The sequence below is a fragment of the Ptychodera flava genome, chromosome 15 (assembly GCF_041260155.1).
Source record: "Ptychodera flava strain L36383 chromosome 15, AS_Pfla_20210202, whole genome shotgun sequence".
NCBI lineage: Eukaryota > Metazoa > Hemichordata > Enteropneusta > Ptychoderidae > Ptychodera > Ptychodera flava.
In genome coordinates this window covers 13,738,412-13,758,677 of record NC_091942.1, presented here as the reverse complement: position 1 = coordinate 13,758,677, position 20,266 = coordinate 13,738,412, and the positions used below count along the sequence as shown (strand labels likewise).

General features: G+C 37.9%; 1 protein-coding gene across 12 annotated transcripts; it reads right to left on the bottom strand.

The window, feature by feature from the left end:
* Positions 1-524: 524 nt before the first annotated feature.
* On the bottom strand, positions 525-19,564 carry LOC139151220 (casein kinase I-like). 12 transcript variants are annotated; one of them, XM_070723865.1, is made up of 10 exons: positions 19,261-19,461; positions 19,026-19,144; positions 18,692-18,802; positions 14,084-14,232; positions 7,582-7,810; positions 5,479-5,649; positions 5,133-5,281; positions 4,115-4,274; positions 3,257-3,411; positions 525-2,497 (listed from the first exon to the last, which is right to left on the bottom strand). In XM_070723865.1, exons 2-9 carry the CDS (start codon positions 19,099-19,101, stop codon positions 3,287-3,289), a joined length of 1,170 nt encoding a protein of 389 aa, XP_070579966.1. In that variant the 5' UTR covers positions 19,102-19,144; positions 19,261-19,461; the 3' UTR covers positions 525-2,497; positions 3,257-3,286. The 12 variants fall into 12 exon arrangements, with proteins under 12 accessions (XP_070579966.1, XP_070579967.1, XP_070579964.1 ...); XM_070723866.1 differs by having other exon boundaries at positions 525-2,476; XM_070723863.1 differs by lacking the exon at positions 5,133-5,281 and adding an exon at positions 4,918-5,069.
* Between the last annotated feature and the right edge of the window lie 702 nt (positions 19,565-20,266).

The window sequence follows — 20,266 nt, the reverse complement described above, 5'->3', positions numbered from 1 at the left end:
TATCCCTGTGCTAACTCTGTGGGAAAAATTAAAACTTGATTTTCACAAATGGGTAGACTAAACACGGTATTGGGAAAGTTTGAATGAATATCTATCCCAGAAGGGCATTCTCCCTTAACCCTTTGAGCAACAAAGTCAAGTTTGCAGCTTTATAAACTATACCCCTGTCATTTTTTTTGTCAGAATTTTGTCGACATTTTGATAAGAAACTGTCATCAATGACATGTGATGTCCATTTGGTCAAAAATTATGGAAAAAATTACAGAAAAATTCATGAAAATTGGTAAAATGCTGCACTAAAGTTTTGGTGGGAAAAATTACAGCACTCATAGAGTTAAACATCTTCACTCTTGAGGACCTTTATAAATCCATCTTGATATGCAACACTCTGTGCATAAACTAAAACTGAATGTGGTACACCTGATGCCTATTCCTACCATAACTGGTATCTTTCTTTTTTTCAAAATTCAACCACTCCTTCACATATTTCGTACAAGGAAGACAAAACCACAATTACACACAGCTTTGTTTTATGGAAATGCTGTACAGTTGAAATCTTTATTGGAGGAACTAGGATGAAGAAATGAAAACGAGTAAACAAAAAGTACTGTCGGAAGAATCACCACAAATGAAAAAGGACATCATCAGAGATCTACAAGAATGCTGAGAAAGAAACTGTGATTAAAAAAAAAATATCGATGCAAGGATGATTTCTGTATCTATATTACTACACACACATAATTATGAACATTGGTGGTAGAACCGCTGTGTTGTAATGACAAGATTTCAAGACTCGGATAACCTGCACATGCACAAACAGAACAACAAAAAAAAGCTCACAAAACTTTACACTTCGACAAAGTCTTTGTGAATATGCACTATTTAAAAAGTCACGGTGTCTCCAACTTGCTTTGTGAACCCTGAATTATTGTGAATAACTGGAAAAAAAAATAAACAAATTAAAAAAATTATACAACTTGTGTTAGGAATAAAACCTGGATTCCTGACACACAAGCTGAGATAATTTGCATTTTTGAAACCTCTGCTGTGATATGATTGGATGTGGAGACACGGGACATATGGAGATCAAATAATGCATTGAATAACATCTGAGTGGGCATTGCTGCTACACTGCGCTGTCTACCATTCAACATCTGTAAATAAACACGCACACATGCACACACCATAACAAGGTACTTTGTGTGACTTGTTGCAACAGCTTGGCTTGTGGTGCTACATAACAAATTTACCGGAGATAAGATCAATATGGATCTTTCTATGCGATCCAAAATTATCATCAGTACAATTAATTTGCCTTTTTTTTTAGGCTAGGAGTGGAAAACATAAACACATTACATCGGTCTTGATACGAGTGAAAAGAAAAAAAAGTACAAACTTATTTTAAGAATTTTTCATCTCTGAACGCAGTGATCCTACCACAGGTAACATGCAAAGTTCTTCTTATATTTACATTTATCTCACACAAAATGGTACACAAAAAGTTTGGGGGGAGGGGGGACATTTCTGTTTTTAAAAACAGTCTTAATAGTTTTTCTGTTACTATAATCCACATAATAGCACAACGACAGATGTTGGTGTATCAAAATTGTTCTCTCTGAAAGCAGGACTGAAACGAAAAGGAAAAACAAATCATATACTTCAGCGTTGGAAACAACGAAGATTAGTCGCGGATTGAAAAGGGATTTTTTCCAGTCCTGATGAAGTCTTAGTTCCCGTCAAAGTTGGGATGATTGTGAGTCAAAGTCTGTGTGCTCACACTGGCCACAGTTTTTTTTAAGGATCCTCTCTCCCAGAAGAAATCCACACACAGGAGCATTTGGGTTTAAAACACGCTTCGCCAGTCCATGTTATCATGTGTAATGTCCATATAGTCCTCATATTATAGGAATCAAGTTTTGGCGAATGATCCAGTGTTTCACGGAAAATATATATATACGTAAGCTACAAGTACAAGTAGTTTCCAAGCGAGCTCCATGGCTTTATTTCCTGGTTCACGTTTTTTAAGTTTTATATTAATGTAACGTAACCTTCAAAGCCAAAGCACACTCGCACCAATGTAATAATTTATCAAACAGTCTTGGATGGCTTGAGCTTGTCTGCGAAAACCTTCCATGCTCTGCGCAACTTGAGCTTGTCAGTGAAAACCTCTCAATTGTTCGGTGCCATTTGTCTTCTCAAATTAAATATCATTGAAATCTCAGGCATCCCCCGTTGGTAAAAAAAAAGTTTGCTCATTTCTTCAGATATCTTGAGGATGACGACCTGGCTGTTGTGTCAGGCTCCCTGTCTTTGAGAGCAGTGTCTGGTCGGATTGGTCCACTACCCATACCATTCATTGTTGCGTACGACGCCGACATGCGCGTCGGTTCTCTTCTGAGCGGGTCAGCACTTGATATGGGCGGCACTCCTCTGTGTAGTCGGCGGCTGACGTTTCTCTGTGCCTCGGCTCGTGACACTGGACGGGAAGATGGATTGGCTGAGTAATATGCAAAAGCGATAAGATGGACGGTGTACAACACTGCCCTGCATTTTTTTGTTTTGGTCTACAGGTTGGGAAGTTGACAATGGCAGAGACGAGGATGGTGCAGTTGGCACTCAAATTGGGCGAAAAAACGCACTGGACAGAAGTGAACTGACAATATGAACCTTACAGCTATCATACAATACTGTATTACCAACAATGTAATTATTTGATAGAAGAAATTCATATTTTTGAAACTCATATTGCAAATGTGAAATCAGCTGATCATGTGTACTCTTATTGTCTTAGCTGTAAACAGGCAATTGCTATGAAAAACAAAAAAGATTTGTCATATCTCGCGGGGAAATGAAAAAAAATTTGAACACTTGATCTGCGATACACACGAAACTCCTCCCTATGTGGAAGTACGACTGAACTTGTAGAGGGAGGCTGACAAAGTAAATTATGGTACCAACAGGACTGTATGACAACTGTAAGTCTACACAAAAGTGGTAGAGTGAAACTACGGTTTACAGTGGTTGTGACTTTTTTAGTACTAAATGACACATGGAGTGACACATAAAGCTACAAAACTGTCTACTCCTACCATCATAGTCATTATTCATTTTTTTTTATATAATCTCAGTTCTAAGAAACATGAATACTCAAAAGCCTAAAAACATGTAAATACGACAACAAAGAAAACTGATTCAGTTAAAAAGCAGAAAGAGATAAAAAAGAATCTTTTAAAGAAAGAAAGCATAAGTGTAAGACCTGTCTTTTTTTATCCCTAGTTTGTGTTGATTAGTCATGGTGGGGTTCAGGAAGCGTAACTCTATTTCTTCCACTTCGGGATTCATGTGGTTTGTGTCTGTTAGTGGGTTTAGTTCTACTACAGCCTACTGATGGGTCATGACTAGCACCAAGTCCTATGGTGGAACAGACATGCACGAGAAATGAGAAAAAAAAACTCTCTGTGTCATGAATTTTTTTTTTTCTTTGCCCTGAGAGAAGAATAAAAGTCCCTTCTACTGCAATTTGTTCAAGATGCAAGTTCAGCATCTGCTGTGATCAGTTATAGTTTCAGGCTTATTATTGCTGAATTTTTACAATGTTACCAAACATTGACATTTTGAATGTCTTCTCACAACTGCTCTGAGCAGGTACAAACAAAATATTTACTCTTGATTAACATTCAGGGCATATTCTCAAATCATCTGACTGACAGGTAGACCTTGATACCACTCGTTGATGAATCAGTTTTTTGCACATTGGTACTATGATTGCAGTAGCAGGGAAGATACTGACAGACTTTGATCGGATGAAATGACAAGATGTAATGTTACAGAAGGCAAAGATGGAGAACAAGAATTGCTTTATGCTGGCTATACAGAATTAATGTGGTGAAAATGTGTAGTCAAGAAAAACGCAGTCACACATGAAAATGATGGCAAGTCAAGAACTACTGGGCTACTGCGGAATGACACAAAAGTTCTGTTTGATCTCTGAGAACAAGTCCACGTACAAATGAAAGTGAGGTACACCAGCGGCAAGGCGTGAAATGACAGCTACAATGTGGTATGAACTACACCCATCCCCAGTTCTGCTTCTGTTTGGGATGTGATAACTTACCAGGGGCAGGGCTTGGTGCGCCTGCACCCATTGGCATAGGCCCTGAATCCTGTTTTAGCTTGGCTGTGCCTGCTAGCGCCCGGGTGGTAGAACTACGAGGGTGGTGTCTGTCTTCACGGTCCCTCCTGTCATCTTCCGTGTGACCCCTACTGCTGCCTCCCTGCATCCAGGAAAGGGAGTTAAAAGCCATGGTCAGTTTGATTTAAATTGGGTGCAACACATACTACAAGTAGTGCTAAGTGTACCTGCGTCTAAGTGTACCTGCGTAAACAACAACTACGGGACTTTGTAGCTTTGGTAGTTCATAGAGGCATTTCAAAATCTGCCATTTCGGTTTTAGCAACCGTAAGCTACAGCAACATGCAGGTTAGTGTCAGACAAATTGCGAAACAAGTGTCAAGTGTTGGCAAACACAAGTTAGAACTGTCATGCCTTTCCGAAAGGGTTACCTTTCACAAGGCATGGCATTGACAATACAACTACTAACAGAGCAGGGAGTAAGACATTCCGGGGGGAAAAAACTACTGACGCAGACATGTATGAGAGGAAACTAGGTTGCCTACCTGTGGATAGCCTGTTAGATGGACCATTCTCAAACACTATTATTAGCGAGGAGAACTGCCCACTCTAACGTATGAAAGTGGTTAGTGACTGACAGATGGAGTTTGCTACTGTTGTACCCAATCACTTTACACCTCCAAAACCCTTCACCAAGTGTACGTGTTGACACACATAATTTTTCTCTCAGAATTTTGGTTTTAGCACGTCTTTTGCTGGCCGTCGTGAACAAATAGAGTACTTACATTGAGTTTGAGGATGTTCCAATCAAAGACATAGTCATAGGTGAAACCTTTTCTATGGAAGAGATTTCGGAAGAGTTGTCGTAGGTACGAATAATCAGGCTTGTCTTCAAAGCCCAAGGATCGGACATAATTCAGGTACGTTGCAAACTCCGCTGTAGTGGGGACAAACCAAATTACAATTAACCGACATTTGGCAGGGGAAATGAAATACTTACAAACTTAAGCAAGTTCCAATCAAAGACGTAGTCATATGTGAAACCTTGCCTATGGAACAGATTGCGAAAAAGTTGCCGGAGATAGGAGTAGTCGGGCTTCTCGTCAAATCGTAATGACCGAGTGTAATTCAGGTATGTTGCAAACTCGGCTGTTGGACGGAAAACATAAAAAAAGAGAAAAAAAACAGGAGTATTATGTAGTGTGATCAGGCATTAGCATTCACAGTGGCTGAAAGTTAAGTGGTGAGATTAAATGTGATGAGAAGGAAGATGAAGAGACGAGATAAAGATCGGAAAAAAAGGAAAAGGTCGGAAGCTAAGAACCCCGCAGCAAGGTAACACCTACATGGAAAACCTTTACAAAGGACTTCTATCGGCGTCGACATCTTCTTTTCACTTATCCTCTCATATTTTTGTCTCTTTGTGGCTGCTTTTAAACCCTGCCATGGTAGACTGCCAAGATTGTAGTACATGAGCATGTAACCGAGTGATTCTAAATCATCTCGCCGACTTTGTTCTGCGGAAGGAGAAAAAAGGCAATGTTGACATGACTGGTCACACAAGGAATATTCGGTAACTGTAAAACTACATTCTGACAGCTTGAGTAACAACTGACAACATTTTGAAGTAAGAAACAAGCATTACATACCCCCCCCCCCCCCCCCCCCGAAACTTTGTTCTGAATAGAAGGAAAAGAATTATGTTGAACTACCTTGACCATGCGGAGAATTTCCATCAGTGTAAAAATACTATTAAAATGTGGAGAGACTACAGAGAGAACTCAATCATTCCTGAAAACTGCACAAACTCCATATTTATTCAACAGTACATAAGACCTGTGTGCTGCAGGGCAACAGGGAGGGGTTACAATGACATTCTAATTTCCCTTCAAGTAGGATTACAGTTGCCCTCTCCAAGGATATTTTCTTATCTTATAAATCTACCAGAATACCTGTCCGTTGTGTTAATATTTGGCCAGCCTCCTTCAAAGCTATGATTAAGGTATTATGGTAATACGCCAGCCTTGGGGACAGGTATTTGGATTCCAAATTTTTTACAATATTTTCTGATTTACAGTACCACTTGTGTGGGCTCATTTTGAAGCTCTAGGAATGAATAAAATTGTTATGGTCTCATTTTTGCGAAAATGGAAACTTTAATTTTTCCCAATGAATTTAACATAGGCATGGCGCCAATTTTGAATTTCAAATACCACTAAATAAAGTGTAATTTGTTTCTTTGGTAGCAAATTGTCCACTGTGATCCCAGATTTTTATTCTTGATTTCGAAAGGGAATGGTGTAAAGCTTCCTTGCAGAAAGTTTAAGCAAAAGTTTGTATTTCAGTTTTGAGGCGCGTACTGCCTGAATAGAATTTGTGCTGCCTTTTTCCTTATTCCTTTACTTGACCTTGCTTGATGAGCGCAAGTCTAATCAGTGGTGACAAGACAGTATCATTGTGAGAACATCTCATGACAGGGCAACTCTCCTGCAGTGCACCATGGGAAGTCTATTGTCTGCGGGTCAGGACAATGACCCCGGACAAATCCCCGCTCAATGGTGATCATTAGGGAGTGTTCAGCTTAAAATCTAAACATACACAGACTCATTCAAAGTGTATAATAGAACACTTTTGTTGAACACAAAATGGTTTTCTTTTCCCTGGTCTAATAACTGCAATGGGTTTTAACCCAGAATTCAAACCACTGCAGGACAAACAAAAACATATGCAAAAGTGACTGAATTGTTGAGACAGGTATTCCTCTGGGGTGTTCCTCTGCATGTGCCTTTTGAAGCGTGTGTGTTTGTTTGCAGCGCCCGGTCACGTGAAGTCTGCACTGCAGAGGTCAGAGGAACATTGTCATTTGGACTCTGTTCCAGCTCAAACCAGTTGATCGGACTAACCTTTACACAATCAAGGCCATTTTTTTTTACCTCTGACCCAGATGGCAATGAAAAAATGTCCATAACAGCCTGAAGGGTTCAACAAGATGAAAATCCCCTCATTATGTAAAAAATAATTTTCATTCATTCATTATTTATTCAGTGAAGTCACATGTACCGACTGCCACCACTACCACATAAATATTTGTGATAAATATTTCCGAAAGCCCTGTTAATGAGGATGTACGGACATTTCTATTTCCTTCTTTCTCCACTGGATATGTAATGTTTTGCAGGTTGAATATGAACTTACGGCAACTGTGTTTCGTAATAAAGTAGAAATTTTTGAAGTGTAATACCATGTTTAATGCAAGGAAAGTCTACCCAAGGCCATTCCCAAGCGCTTTAAAACACTCAGCATGTACACTGACGTCTAAGCCTGCGACAGACTATTTTATGCATTGTGATATTGAACTATTTTTAGCTCTGGTGATGTAATTAGAGCTCGGCTGGTCAATGTATTATCTTCTGAATGTAAAACAGAAGCAGAGAAACCAAACAACTCACCTATTCCTAAATGTGTATTGATGCTGGCATATCTGGCTGTGCCTGTAAGATTTTTGTTTTCCCTGTAGGGTATGTGTTGATGTGTTCTTGCGTCTCTGTACTTCTTGGCTAACCCAAAGTCTATGATATATACAAGATTGCCTTTTTTACCCAGCCCCATGAGGAAATTGTCTGGTTTCACATCACGGTGGATGAAGTTCTTGGAGTGAATGTATTCGATCCTGCTGATCTGTCGGGTTAGAGTGGAGAACAAAGAAAGAGTCGGTTACGATGAATGGATCAATGAGATTTTCTGAAGCAGATACAAGACGCTGTCTAAGCTATCTAATGCATGAAAAGGACCTTTGTTTGGGTAACTTCACTACGTCCAGGGCCCTACTTTCCGTGACTGAGATTTTTTTGCTCACACACTTCTGGTTGTTACATTGCAATGTCAAGAACATTTGACCGAAAGCTTACTCACAAACATACAATACAAACAGTAAACCCTTCAAACATTAATGGCACAGAGCACGTGTCAGTTTTCCAATCAGATGCCAAAGTGAACAGCTGTATTTGTTGGCAACTCTCACCCTCAGGGAGTTTCTATATATGCAACTTGGCAAATCAGTGAAAAGTTTTGATGGCTAATTTTGACAACAATGACCAGTCTTTAATGTGCACGTTCTGTAAATGCCTCCATAACCAGAAAATGATTTCAGGGCAAAAAATCCTTTCAGAGTGAGAAACACAGAGTTCTTTTAACCTGACAGCAACTAATGGGCAAGACGTAATTTTACCTCTTTCATGATATAACATCAACTGATAGAAACTCCAACCGCGATCAAATTTAAATTTAACTCTTTAATAACACGCTGAAGACATCTTTTCCACAAATGGATTTCCACATTCCTTAAATGGAATGGCTTTTCAGCTCAACTACTGAACTGCACTTGACAGTGAAGAGAATTAATTTTGATTTTCCTGAGGGAAAATGTTACTTGTCTTTACACTGGGTGCATGTAGAGCCAGCTGCAAGCGATGTAGTTAGTTATACCATTGTGCATAGTAAGTGCCAGCTTGTCTGCGGGGCAAGTGAATTATTTTTCCATCGACTTCAAAAAACATTCCACTTGCCAAAGGCATGGGATAAGAGGAAGAGGCCTCCCTTTTGCAACTGTAAATTCCTCACTTACTACAAGCATTCATTTTTTCTATCCTTTTATAAGTCATTTTGCTGCCGTATGTCAAACAAATGAACTTTCTTTACACATGTGTGTAAATTCACCAAAAGCTGCTTGCTTTTTGTTTTGTTTTTGTATGGTTACAGAGGATCGTATACTACTCTCAAAATTTCTCTTATCTGCTGAAACCACTGTTGCTTGTGGAAGAGAAAGCTTCAATGAGACTGAAGAACAGTTTATCAGATGTACTACCAGCTTCCTGTCTTACATCATAAAACCAATCAATCACGTAAACTTCAGGGACAGTTGTCAACAAGCTTTCTTTCAGACCCTTTGGGAAGTTGCTGATAATCACATTTGCACAGAACTGTCATGCAGTCAAAACTAGTATACAATCAAAAGTTTTATTGACGTTTATGAGGTCATCCGCTTCTTTTAAAAGGGCCAGTAAATGTCATTTTTTTATGATCCTTTTTTTTACTTTTAAAAATTTCAACTGCAGTTTTTTCTGAAAGCATATTGAGATGCGCAGTGTTGAGTGTGTCATTTCAGCCTGTAAAACGTACAGACTGCACAGATATTGTTAACAAGGGTATTCTGGTCCAGACTATATTTCAAACGTAAATAACAAAAGTGCATTTAACACATATAGACGATTTGTTGACAAGGTAAATAGTTAGGTTTCGACATGCTTTGGGAAATGAAAAAAGAACTTGTAATTGACATACAAAACAAAATTGTGAAAAAAGTCATCAAAAGTTACAGCTACTGGACCTTTTATGATTATAAGACAATATTAGATTTGTTTTTAAGATAATACTTTTGGTGTCAATATTATTATACAGGCCTGTAAGGACATGAATAAAATAATGGCGGGTAAAATTTAATTTGGTACGATTTATTTTATTATTAATGGTACAAAAGATAAACAAATCATGACAAACATGAAAGTGTTATGTGATAAAAGATGGAATTCTAAGGAATTATATCATGGCCTTTAATACTCACACTGGAAACAGCTTCCATATTTTTTTAGGGAGAAGGAAGTCCTAACCAATGCGGGCACTGTACAACATCATTTGGGCCTCATTTGAAAGACCAATTGTGTGATTTGAATAGAGAGATACACAGCGATAAAGACCACTGAAGCCCAAAACTGAATAACAGGAAAGCCTTTTAGATCCACTGAACAATGCATGACAAACCTAATTAAATTACAAGTACAAACTTAAAAATAGTGTCAATGACACTGTCCTCCCATTTTACAGAGATACTAAGTACTAGTACACACATGACATTGCATTCTTACAGGATGACTAAGAAAATTCCATTGCAAGTCCCAATTAATCTTATACCCCGGCAATATGAAATGCTCCATCTCATAATGACTTTTACACATCTGACAGAAAACAACCCTAGGATCAAGACTATCGTGTTTTACAGCAATCCAACAAATACTTTGGGAGAAAATGATTTTTTGAAAAAAAATGGGAAAAATTACCCCAAAAATACAAATATGAAAATTTCACCACAATTTGAACAAATCTGACAAAGGCCAACCCTAGGATCATACATACAAGTTTTCGAGGCAATTGGATCAGCGCTTTCAGAAAAGAAGATTTTTTGACAAAAAACAGGAAAATCGCCCGAAAAATACAACTTTCGAAAATTTCACCACAATTTGAAGAAATGTAACTTAAGTCACTATAAAGAGCCTGCATACCAAGTTCCAACCAAATCTGACCAGTGGTTACAGGGTTTTAGCAATTTGCAGGATCTTTCCTTTTTTCCCTTCATTTGTATATTTTGGACTTTGACATGTTTATTTCAACAAATTCACATTTCCACCCCTGGGTGAACCTGTCCACAAAATACTAAGATGGTAGCTGCTGCGATTTAGGAGTTTTTAATGTGGATGGACATACATCCGCACATGCTAACTAACATACATACATACATACATACATACATACATACATACAGACAGACATGCATACATTTATTTTTACAGCTTTCAACCTCCAACAGCCGACTAACTTGTCAATATCAACTTGTTCAACTTGATACTGCTGCTTATAACAATACAAACAAGATTAATTACATTCTAAAACAAGACTTGCTTATCAAGATTTATGTCATAAAAACAGCATATCTGTCAGGTTATAAAGAATCTTCAGCTGGATATCTTTATCAGTATTTTCATCCTATTAACCAAGCACATTTTAACTTTCAAATTAACATTGCAAGTAAGTTCTGTTGAATAAGTTGAGCCTGTAGGTACTCAGAGAAAACACAAAGAAGAGACAAATGTTTGCAACTTAAAAAGTTCAAGGTCATCAAAAGCATTATAAGGAATCATGTAACACTTTCATTGCATTGTTTACACAGATTGCATAACTGCTATAAATAGCACATGAGGAATCTTACAGCCCGGCTTTACCATAAAAACCCTATCACTTTACCACTCTTTTAATTGACCACTCTATTTTCTCCCTCAAACAGTAATTTTATTTTATCCTTACCAAGTCAACCATAAATGGAAATTGGAACTTTCTCTATCTCTATTTATTTGACCAACCTATCATGACAAACTATTATGAGCAATTTCTTTTAGATAACATACAGAACACAATATATGACGGTTCAGAATATGTCAAAGTTGGGATTCAGGAAAGTTGCCTTTACATGTTTTAATCCTCCAAGATGGTAAGCATTTCACTATGAACTGTCAAAATAGTTAAACTTTCTAATAATAATTCACTAAAATTATTTTGGCTTTGTTGATTTCCTAATTAATTTAATTATTTAAAATCATATTAATTATTTTTTTCTGGGTGAATTGATAGGGTTTATACAGTACAAGAGTTACATACAATGAATTAGTCAAATTCAGTTAAAACATCAATTACCATCAAACATTGCATCATTCATATAAATAGCACCTCAGCCTGGAACAGCACAATCATAATCTGCTCATTCACACAGGCAGTACTTGACTTTGAATGAATGACCTACTACATTTCACCTGTGTACCAAATTTGAAAGCATGACAAAAAGTACCACAAAATTTGCAAATTTCAGATTGAGTTCACAGAGTCATCTTCAGGTCACTCCTAGGAACCTGCACACCCAATTAGAAAGTAATGGCATACACAGTTTCAAAGAAGATTTTTTTAACCAAAAATGGCAAAAATTGCCAAAAATACAAATATGCAAATTAGTCATTATTTTGATGCATTCTATTTTGAGTTATCACAAATCACCTGCACGCCAAATTTTAAAACGATCCAACCATTGGTTTAAGAGAAAAACATTTTTTTACTAAAATGGCAAAAAAGAAAGAAAAAAATTCATTAAAAATAGAAAGCATCAAATATTGACATCAAATCTATATGTTTAAATGAGTTGGGCCTAAGGTACCTAAAACCCAAATATGACAATGATCAGATGAGTAGTTCCTGAGTTATTGATTTTTGACCATTTTCGCTATTTTTTTCTACCTCATTTGCATATCTATGAGACTAAAAAGTTCATTTTAACAACGGCACATCTACACCATATATGGCATCACTACACCAAAAATCAGCTTAATACGTGCAGCAGTTTCGGAGTTTTTGCATTGGACGGACAGACATCCATACATACATACATACATACATACATACATACATACAGACAGACATCTCACATACAGACTTTTTCCAACCATATAACCTCCCAATTGCCATATATGTATGGCAAATGGGAGGTAAAAATATAAACACCCACTGTGAGACGCATAACCTGCACACCCTGGGAACGTTATGCTCATATTCCAGAAACAAACTGAATACGTGATTAAAATTGGTTGTTCACTGAAGCACTGAACATCACTTCTTTCAACTGGGGGATTTCTGGGGTTCAAATTCTCTGCATGGTGCGTGGCTGCATATTAAATACTTCTGAGAAACATATATTGAATGTCCTGAAAACATCACATACTTGAGTTGCACACTGACCCTACCCACCACAGTAGTTTTCATAACGGGGAGAAAGTGACAAGTTTTCTTGTGAACCATGTGATTAAAGGTTACATTATACGCCTAAATGCAAACATTCAACACCTCAAATCTATCCTTTGATAGTGATATGGGATTAGGACTAGAAAGTGCTCTTTCGTCCCCGCTCTCCCTGACCCGTCACCAGCCATTACTTCTTCAGAATGGTGCACTGTATCGAAATGAGTCATCTGGTATGACTATAACCATTCAGGGAATAACTCTGACAGAGATCTGACACTACACCACTCTTCCTATACTGAAACACTGCAGTTCTAGCAACCAGGCTGTGTTAATTCAACAGTTTTTTAAAAATAAATAGTTTAAAAAAATGAAACCAGGGCAGGGCAAACTAGGCAGTGTAAATTAGTAACACAGAGACTACTGTATTAAATTGGCAAGTTCTGCTGATGCAGGCAACAAACTGAAACGATAGAATGCCTGCACTCAGTCTGGGAAAGACCAACCTCTGGGATACACAGACTCGGAATTTAAGCTTCACTTGGCTCATTATCACAAGAATGTTGACCATTGTATCAGATCCATGGCAAAGTTGATTTGATAGTTGTCTGTCTGGGGTTGAACGTTTTGATCATTTACTATGGACCAGCATTTCACACCTTTTCACACACTATGACAACAATCTGGTCGACGAGAATTTTTTTTGTTTAGAATTCAGAGAAAATGGGTCAAGCTTGTATTCTCCAACCCTCTTACACACTTTTGCTGATTATCAATATCAGCTATCCATATCCCACCCCAAATTTACACACAAGAGATACAATTTCCTGTCTTTCTGTTTTGATGGTTTGACCTGTCATTTACCTCAAAATATCACAAACAATGCAAACTGGAAGATTCCTGAGCCAGCAGTAATTCAATTTTTTATTTTCAAATTTGTTAAGTCTCACATGTTTGAAATCAGCATGCAGAGAAATTTGCCAGCTGCTGTCCCACTTGGTGGAACGAAGTTCAAATGATTGGCCAAGCACTGCCACTGAAATATGGCTGCACTACAAGCCAACTGACACCCATTAAACCCACTCTCCAAATAAAATGGTGTACCTGACATTGTGTTATCTTACGGGATGGGTAAAATGTCCCTATTACTAACAAATGAGATTGAACAGGAAGAGAATTGGACATATTATAGCAGGATGAAACATTGGAATTCACCATTTCCTTTCTCAACATATGGCTCTGAGAAACACGATACCGCATCTAATAGCACATATCTTTGCACACTATCCATAAACAGGGCTCGGTAGGATGCAATATTATGCTTTGACTTGCGAAACTTACCAACTGATCGGCTAGGAGTAAAACTGTTTTAAGGCTAAATTTTCTGGAACAAAAATTGAAGAGGTCTTCGAGGCTGGGACCAAGAAGCTCCATCACCATAACATTGTAATCTCCTTCCGCACCGCACCATTTTATTGTAGGGATGCCAACTGTGGAGAGAGAGGGGAAAAAAATCAAACTGCTGTTCAGAACCTGTGTGTAATTAATATCAAGACTTCCAACACATGACACATGTAGCTAGCCATTCTAAAGGCAAAACAGATGAATTGGAGCTTCTTTGTATGCATGTAATACGATACGACGTCAGAGACAGATTAAGTTTCTCGTCCAAGTGATTGAGGGAGTAAATTCTCGATTGTCAGAGCAAGTGAAGTCAGTTTCAAAATAGATGTTATCGACTGAACAACAGTGTTCGAAATAATCGGTGGCAATGGTGGCATTTGCCACCAAAAACTGTCAATCTGCCACCAAATTATTTTTCTGGTGGTATTTTTCTGCCACTAAATTTTGGGTCATCATGTCATCGATCCTACGGCTTGATTGAAGGAACACTGAAGGAACATGCGTTGTCGGACGGCGGAAAAAACTCATTAGAAAAAAAACCCCAAACTAATTGCGACATTTTGGCATGAATGAAAACATAGCGTGAATCCAAACTTGTGATTGGCTAATCTCCATATCGATGACAGCAGCTTTTGTACACTTGACATGTTGTTGTTCTCTGTGATAAGCCGCATAATGCAGTCATAGGGCACAAGATAAAAGCATGTTGTGACATTTTGAAAACAAAGCCAAACTGCAGCATGCGTGATTTAAATAATAATAAATACTTGCAATTCATTAGCCAGTACAGGCTCAAAAATTCCTATCGCCCGACGCCCGTTGCTATTGAATTTTGCGGTCGGGCAATTAAAATCAATATGCTTCCCGTCCGACGGGCAAGTCCACCAGCGGTTGAATTAACTAAGCTCTGGACAATTCAAGCTTGAAAACGTATTTCATTAGGTCTGTACCCGTCTACAATCATTGTAAGTCCTTCAACACTCAGAAGTGTTTTCTGAAAACCCTTGAAAATCCGCCCGACATCGCAAAATAATCGTTCTTGCTGTTGTAAAACACAAAAAGTCGTAAAAATAGAGTTTTGCGACATGTTCTCTCCTACGACATGGAGTGAACTCACTGTTTTGCATGTGTGCCGTAAAGTGGTATGCTCTTGACAGTGGTTGCCATTCTCTTTGTGCAAGCGTATGAGTTGTATGACAGTCGATCGGCTTCACACGATAGTGTAATTTCACCATGTGCTTTGTAAATGGATGTAAACTTATTCAAAGCCATAGATCTCGGCAAATCACACAATCTTATTACTCTTATGCAAAGATTTTAATTTGGACTAGGTTGTGGAAAAATTCCAAATTCAAAGATGTTTTCTAAATGGCCAAAATCTACAGAAAAGACTAAAGTATTCTCACATTTCTTCTGGGACATTTCAGATTTGGTAATAGTCCTTCATTTTAACAAGATGTAGTTCTTGTTTGAATCTGTTTTTTCCCTCTTTGAATTCACTCCATATGGCCAAACTGTTGCTCTCTGTTACAAATTACTGGTACAGTTATTAGAAATTTAGGGCAAGTACTTTTTCCTCTCGGGCAAGTAAAAATGAAATTCACGTGTCCCACGGTTAGTAAGTTTGAAACTTTTTTTCGAGGCATGCAGTATGGGTTGACTTTTTGTGACGTGTACTCACCATATTTTCAAGAATTAATAAATTAGAATGAGTATGTGGCAATGACAAAATGTTGTATTATACCGATCACATAATGTGTTAAACTGCCACCAGATTTTTCATAATTGCCACCAGATTTCATATCCAGTGGCAAACTTTTGCCACAAGAAATAAAAAAGTATTTCTATCCCTGGAACAAGTATATAATCATTTTGAAAATCATCTGAGATCATATGTGAAGCTCTTGATGGACACAATGCAAGCTGAACATGGCAATATTTCTAAGGACAGGAAATGACAAAAGTAATGATGATAGTGCCACTATTGAACTCATTAAGTTAGCAAACACTTGGCCTCTGTCACATCATATATCATTGTCTCTGACTTTCATAAACAGGACTACACTACATGGGCTAGGGACCACTATCGCGATGTAAACAGCAAAGGTTCTATGGATTTTCTTCCCCTCGCTTTAGATCTTTCTGGCATGGAGAATGGGATCAACGGTGCATGGGTAACAAAGAATTCAATGCCCACCAAGGATTTTCCTTTTGACGGAAGTTACACAATTCATAGACTGGTGACCAAGTGACCTACACGGTTTGCAAAGCCAAGACAGCTTTCTGCAGAAAGATGCTCTCCGGCGTATAATACCTCACCCCCAGTATTTAAATCACTTTCTTTGTTTCCCTCAGCTGTTGACTCGCGTCGAACAGTTATGAACAACATCCACTGGCCTGTCTACCTACAGCAAGACTTGCTAAATATATGCCTATTTCATAAACTGCACATAATTTTTGGCAGTCTGATTTATTTCTTCTAAAAATGCAAATTTTCAATTTATCTTTTTTTTTCAACGTATAAGAGATTACTACCACAGATACAATATATTCAATGATTCATGAAAATACATGAGGATGTAAGGCAAAGGTTACTTAGAATTTATCAACGTATTTGTCTTGCTGTTTGCAAATGTTTAGAGCTGTAATAAGTGTTTGGTCTAACAAAAAGCATAAAATGTAACATTTTCAGGCATAAAAATGTAATGATGAATGACAGTGACTGTCACACACCACAGGCAAGACTTCTATATACCGGTATGTCTATTGATGACTAAGGTGTAGATAGTGTGTTCCACTTAATCTGATGTTTTTGCACAACTGATCGGGATTGTTTTAAACAAACAAGACACATATTGTTCTTTTTCAAAAAACTACCGATTATGGCTGCCCACCAAGTGACAATGACAAATTCAAAAGGATAATTTATTCATCACAGTTTTGCAACGACACAGGGTGTTAGTATGACTAATGAGCCTGGCTGACCTGCACTTCGAGCACTGTCACACAGTTCACTCAATACAGAAATTATTTCATCTACGTATCCAACACAAAAAATAAACTAATTTTCATTTTACGTTAGAAGCAGGTAACCATATTTGTAGCTTCAAAGAAATAATTGTTATACAGACATCATACACTGCTGTTAGTTTTAACAGTGTAATCACGACTGTTTTATGTTAAGAAACTATTTGTACAGAATATTGCTACATTCTTGATGCATTCATCCATTTCATGAGCTTGTGTTTAGAGTGGATTGCCAACATCAAATAATTTATCATCATCTCACAAGTATATTGAAATTGACAATTCAGTCCTCGCCTATGATGTCACTTGGGTATTTTACATTCTGCTATTTCTAGCATATGACAGACATTTGTTTGTCTCTAGGGTACACACTTTAAGGAATGTTGACTGAGTACTGACAGACATTTGAGTGACACTTGACAGTATAAACAGCTCACACTGTTATGTGTCTGTTAGCCAAAATTACACAATTGTCCTTTCAGAAATCTGTTATACACTAAAAAAAATCATAAAATTTAAAAAACAAAAAATATCTCATTCCTCTTTCATTCATGACGATAAGAATTAAGCTCTCTTTACATAAAATACAATAACAGACACCATAAACATGTACACAAACTACTATACACTTGACGCTGAAAGCCGCTTTAAATTTTGATGACATCATGGTGTGCTGATCTACATGTACGTTCTTGTTATGTGCTGAAAGACAGTCCCAGCCACAACCATGGCTTAAACAGACAAATCACTTGCAATGTCAGTGACTTCACAGTGACATCAAGTGTTTAGTGACTTCCTTGTCAGTGTAATAATTTGTCAGGATAGCCTTGAACATACATGATAAAGACAGGAACTGGGAGAGTTGATAGATCCGAGCCTCATCCTCTCCCACAACTGCCAGCTAGACATAAATAATGATCAGCGACAGAGTCATACTATAGGTCTGTAATACATGTAGCTAGTATTACTCATCCACTACACACCCCCTTTATTCTTATTTTTGTGAGATTTGTGCACAATATCACTATCTCATTAGAAACAATAATTGATTACAGATTGAATACTGTTGAAAGTCGCATCAAAACAACTTTTTTTAAGGGGCGAACGGGTACTTGCACTACAGCCTGTACACTGAACCCACACTGTGTAAATAATTAAAATTATTTTTTATTTTTTTGTTTCCACGACAATGACAGTGCAATATAGCTGGGGGCGTTAATACTGGCATAAACAAACTAGACATATAAACATTTTATTTTGAAAAATCACGTTTTTCATCATAATAAACTGGCAAGCCAAACACGACAGGGGGAAAATCAGTGAAATTGAAACCTGACAGGGCAAACTGACATCAATCCCTCCGTTCAGTCATCGATACACAGCCGTACGTACGGGCGCCACTTGTCACTAGGGGCAGCAAGAAAGGTATTGTGATACACCATCACAAACACAGGACAGAAATTGGCCACAACTGCAGTTCAACACACTGGAAAAATTATCACAGAACAAAAGACTTACCTCCGCCCTGCATCATTTTGTAAAATTTGCTTTCTATGTGAAGCTGGGGATGTTTTGTTTTCACACATTCTAGCTTTATTGCCACCTCTTCGCCATTCGTAATATTTGTACCTTTAAAATGGACAGACAAAAATAATCGATCATGCTCTTGTTTTACAAGTCCGCGGTCATAAATTGTGGGCTAGGTACATGGAAATTGCCACGGACAAAAGCGAATGACATCACCTCCAACGCCGCGGTGTTCGGCCATTACAGCTGGCTTCTAAGTCGCTCTGTTTTGAAAACACAAAATTGCCAAAAATCCAGGAAATAGGGTCCATGTACCGGCCCTTACCTAAGTAGATGTCGCCAAAAGAACCACTGCCGATCTTCCGACCAAGACGATACTTGTTCCCGACCCTTAGTTCCATTTTGTGGTCTTCGGCTCGAAAGCGACGGCCCGGTTTTTAGACTCTGGAAATCCACAAGAAAAATATGCATGAGAAATCAATTGAATGACGTTCACCAGCGGAAAGAGACCGACGCCTCCCAGGAAAGGTAGCTGTAATTTTGTGCCCGTCTTTGCTTACCTACGTTTGAAAAAAATAACATAAACCACGTCAGACACAAAGGTGGTTCTTCTACTTAAGTTTCAGCTGTGTGAGAGATGCAAAACTATAAAAGAAGCGGTTGGATGGATGCGATTCTTCATGGTATGTCAGTGGCTCAAGACTACACAGAGCGCCATTATTTACTTCCATCGGCCAGTGGTTGCCGCCGTTAATGCGCATGCCCACAGTGAGTAAAACACACAGAAACTCCCGGATGTTCGGGCAGGGCTTCGCTTTACAGGAAACCCTCGGACCCTCTTCCGAAATTGTGTAGGTTGAGTGCGCAAACTATTAGGACAGTGACGCACTTTATACACGAAAGAAGACACAATAGTGAGCGACATGCCCATTCGTGATTTTGTCAAGCAAAACTTCACAAAACTTTTTATTGTTTTCTATCCATTTTGAGTGTCAGTCTCGTCTTGACTTTGTGTAGCCTGATAACATTTCTCTATATTTTCACTTCACCTTCTTGAATACATTTTGTTAAATTCTACTTCCTTCAGTGAAGAGGTCATCATCATACATAAAAATATGTAAACGAAGTTTTTTTTTCTCTTTTTTTGTTGCTGCTTTTCTAATACTGAAAACTTCATCTTCCATACAGCATATACCCACTTTCTTTACTTGACTCTCAGTCTATTGGTACAGTAGGGTTCAGTGATCTTTTTTGCCCAATTGGACCCCACCCCCAAATAAAAAAAAAAAAAAAAAAAAAAAAAAGAAAAAGAAAAAGAAAAAATCCAATCATTTGCAGTCTGCTGCTCTCTGATATAGATGCCTTCTGCCAAAATAAACAAACAGTGTCCTTGTCTACATACAAAAAGATATTAGGAGTGTATTCCCGCATATACGGTTCTACACATTGATGCAATTTTCTTGTTCTGCTCTCATAGGCACTCATTCAACCTCAGCCACTTTGATTTTGGCAAATATTTATATCACCAGTCCACCAATTGTTTTGATGTTTGGATAACAAAGTAAA

Coding starts and splice junctions, on each gene's coding strand:
- LOC139151220 (XM_070723854.1), bottom strand. CDS start 19,101: ATGGAACTAAGGGTCGGGAACAAGTATCGTCTTGGTCGGAAGATCGGC. Junction 7,811..14,083: donor TACTCCTAGCCGATCAGTTG/GTAAGTTTCGCA, acceptor CTAACCCGACAG/ATCAGCAGGATCGAATACAT. Junction 5,070..5,478: donor CCTTTGTAAAGGTTTTCCAT/GTAGGTGTTACC, acceptor TCCCCACTACAG/CGGAGTTTGCAACGTACCTG.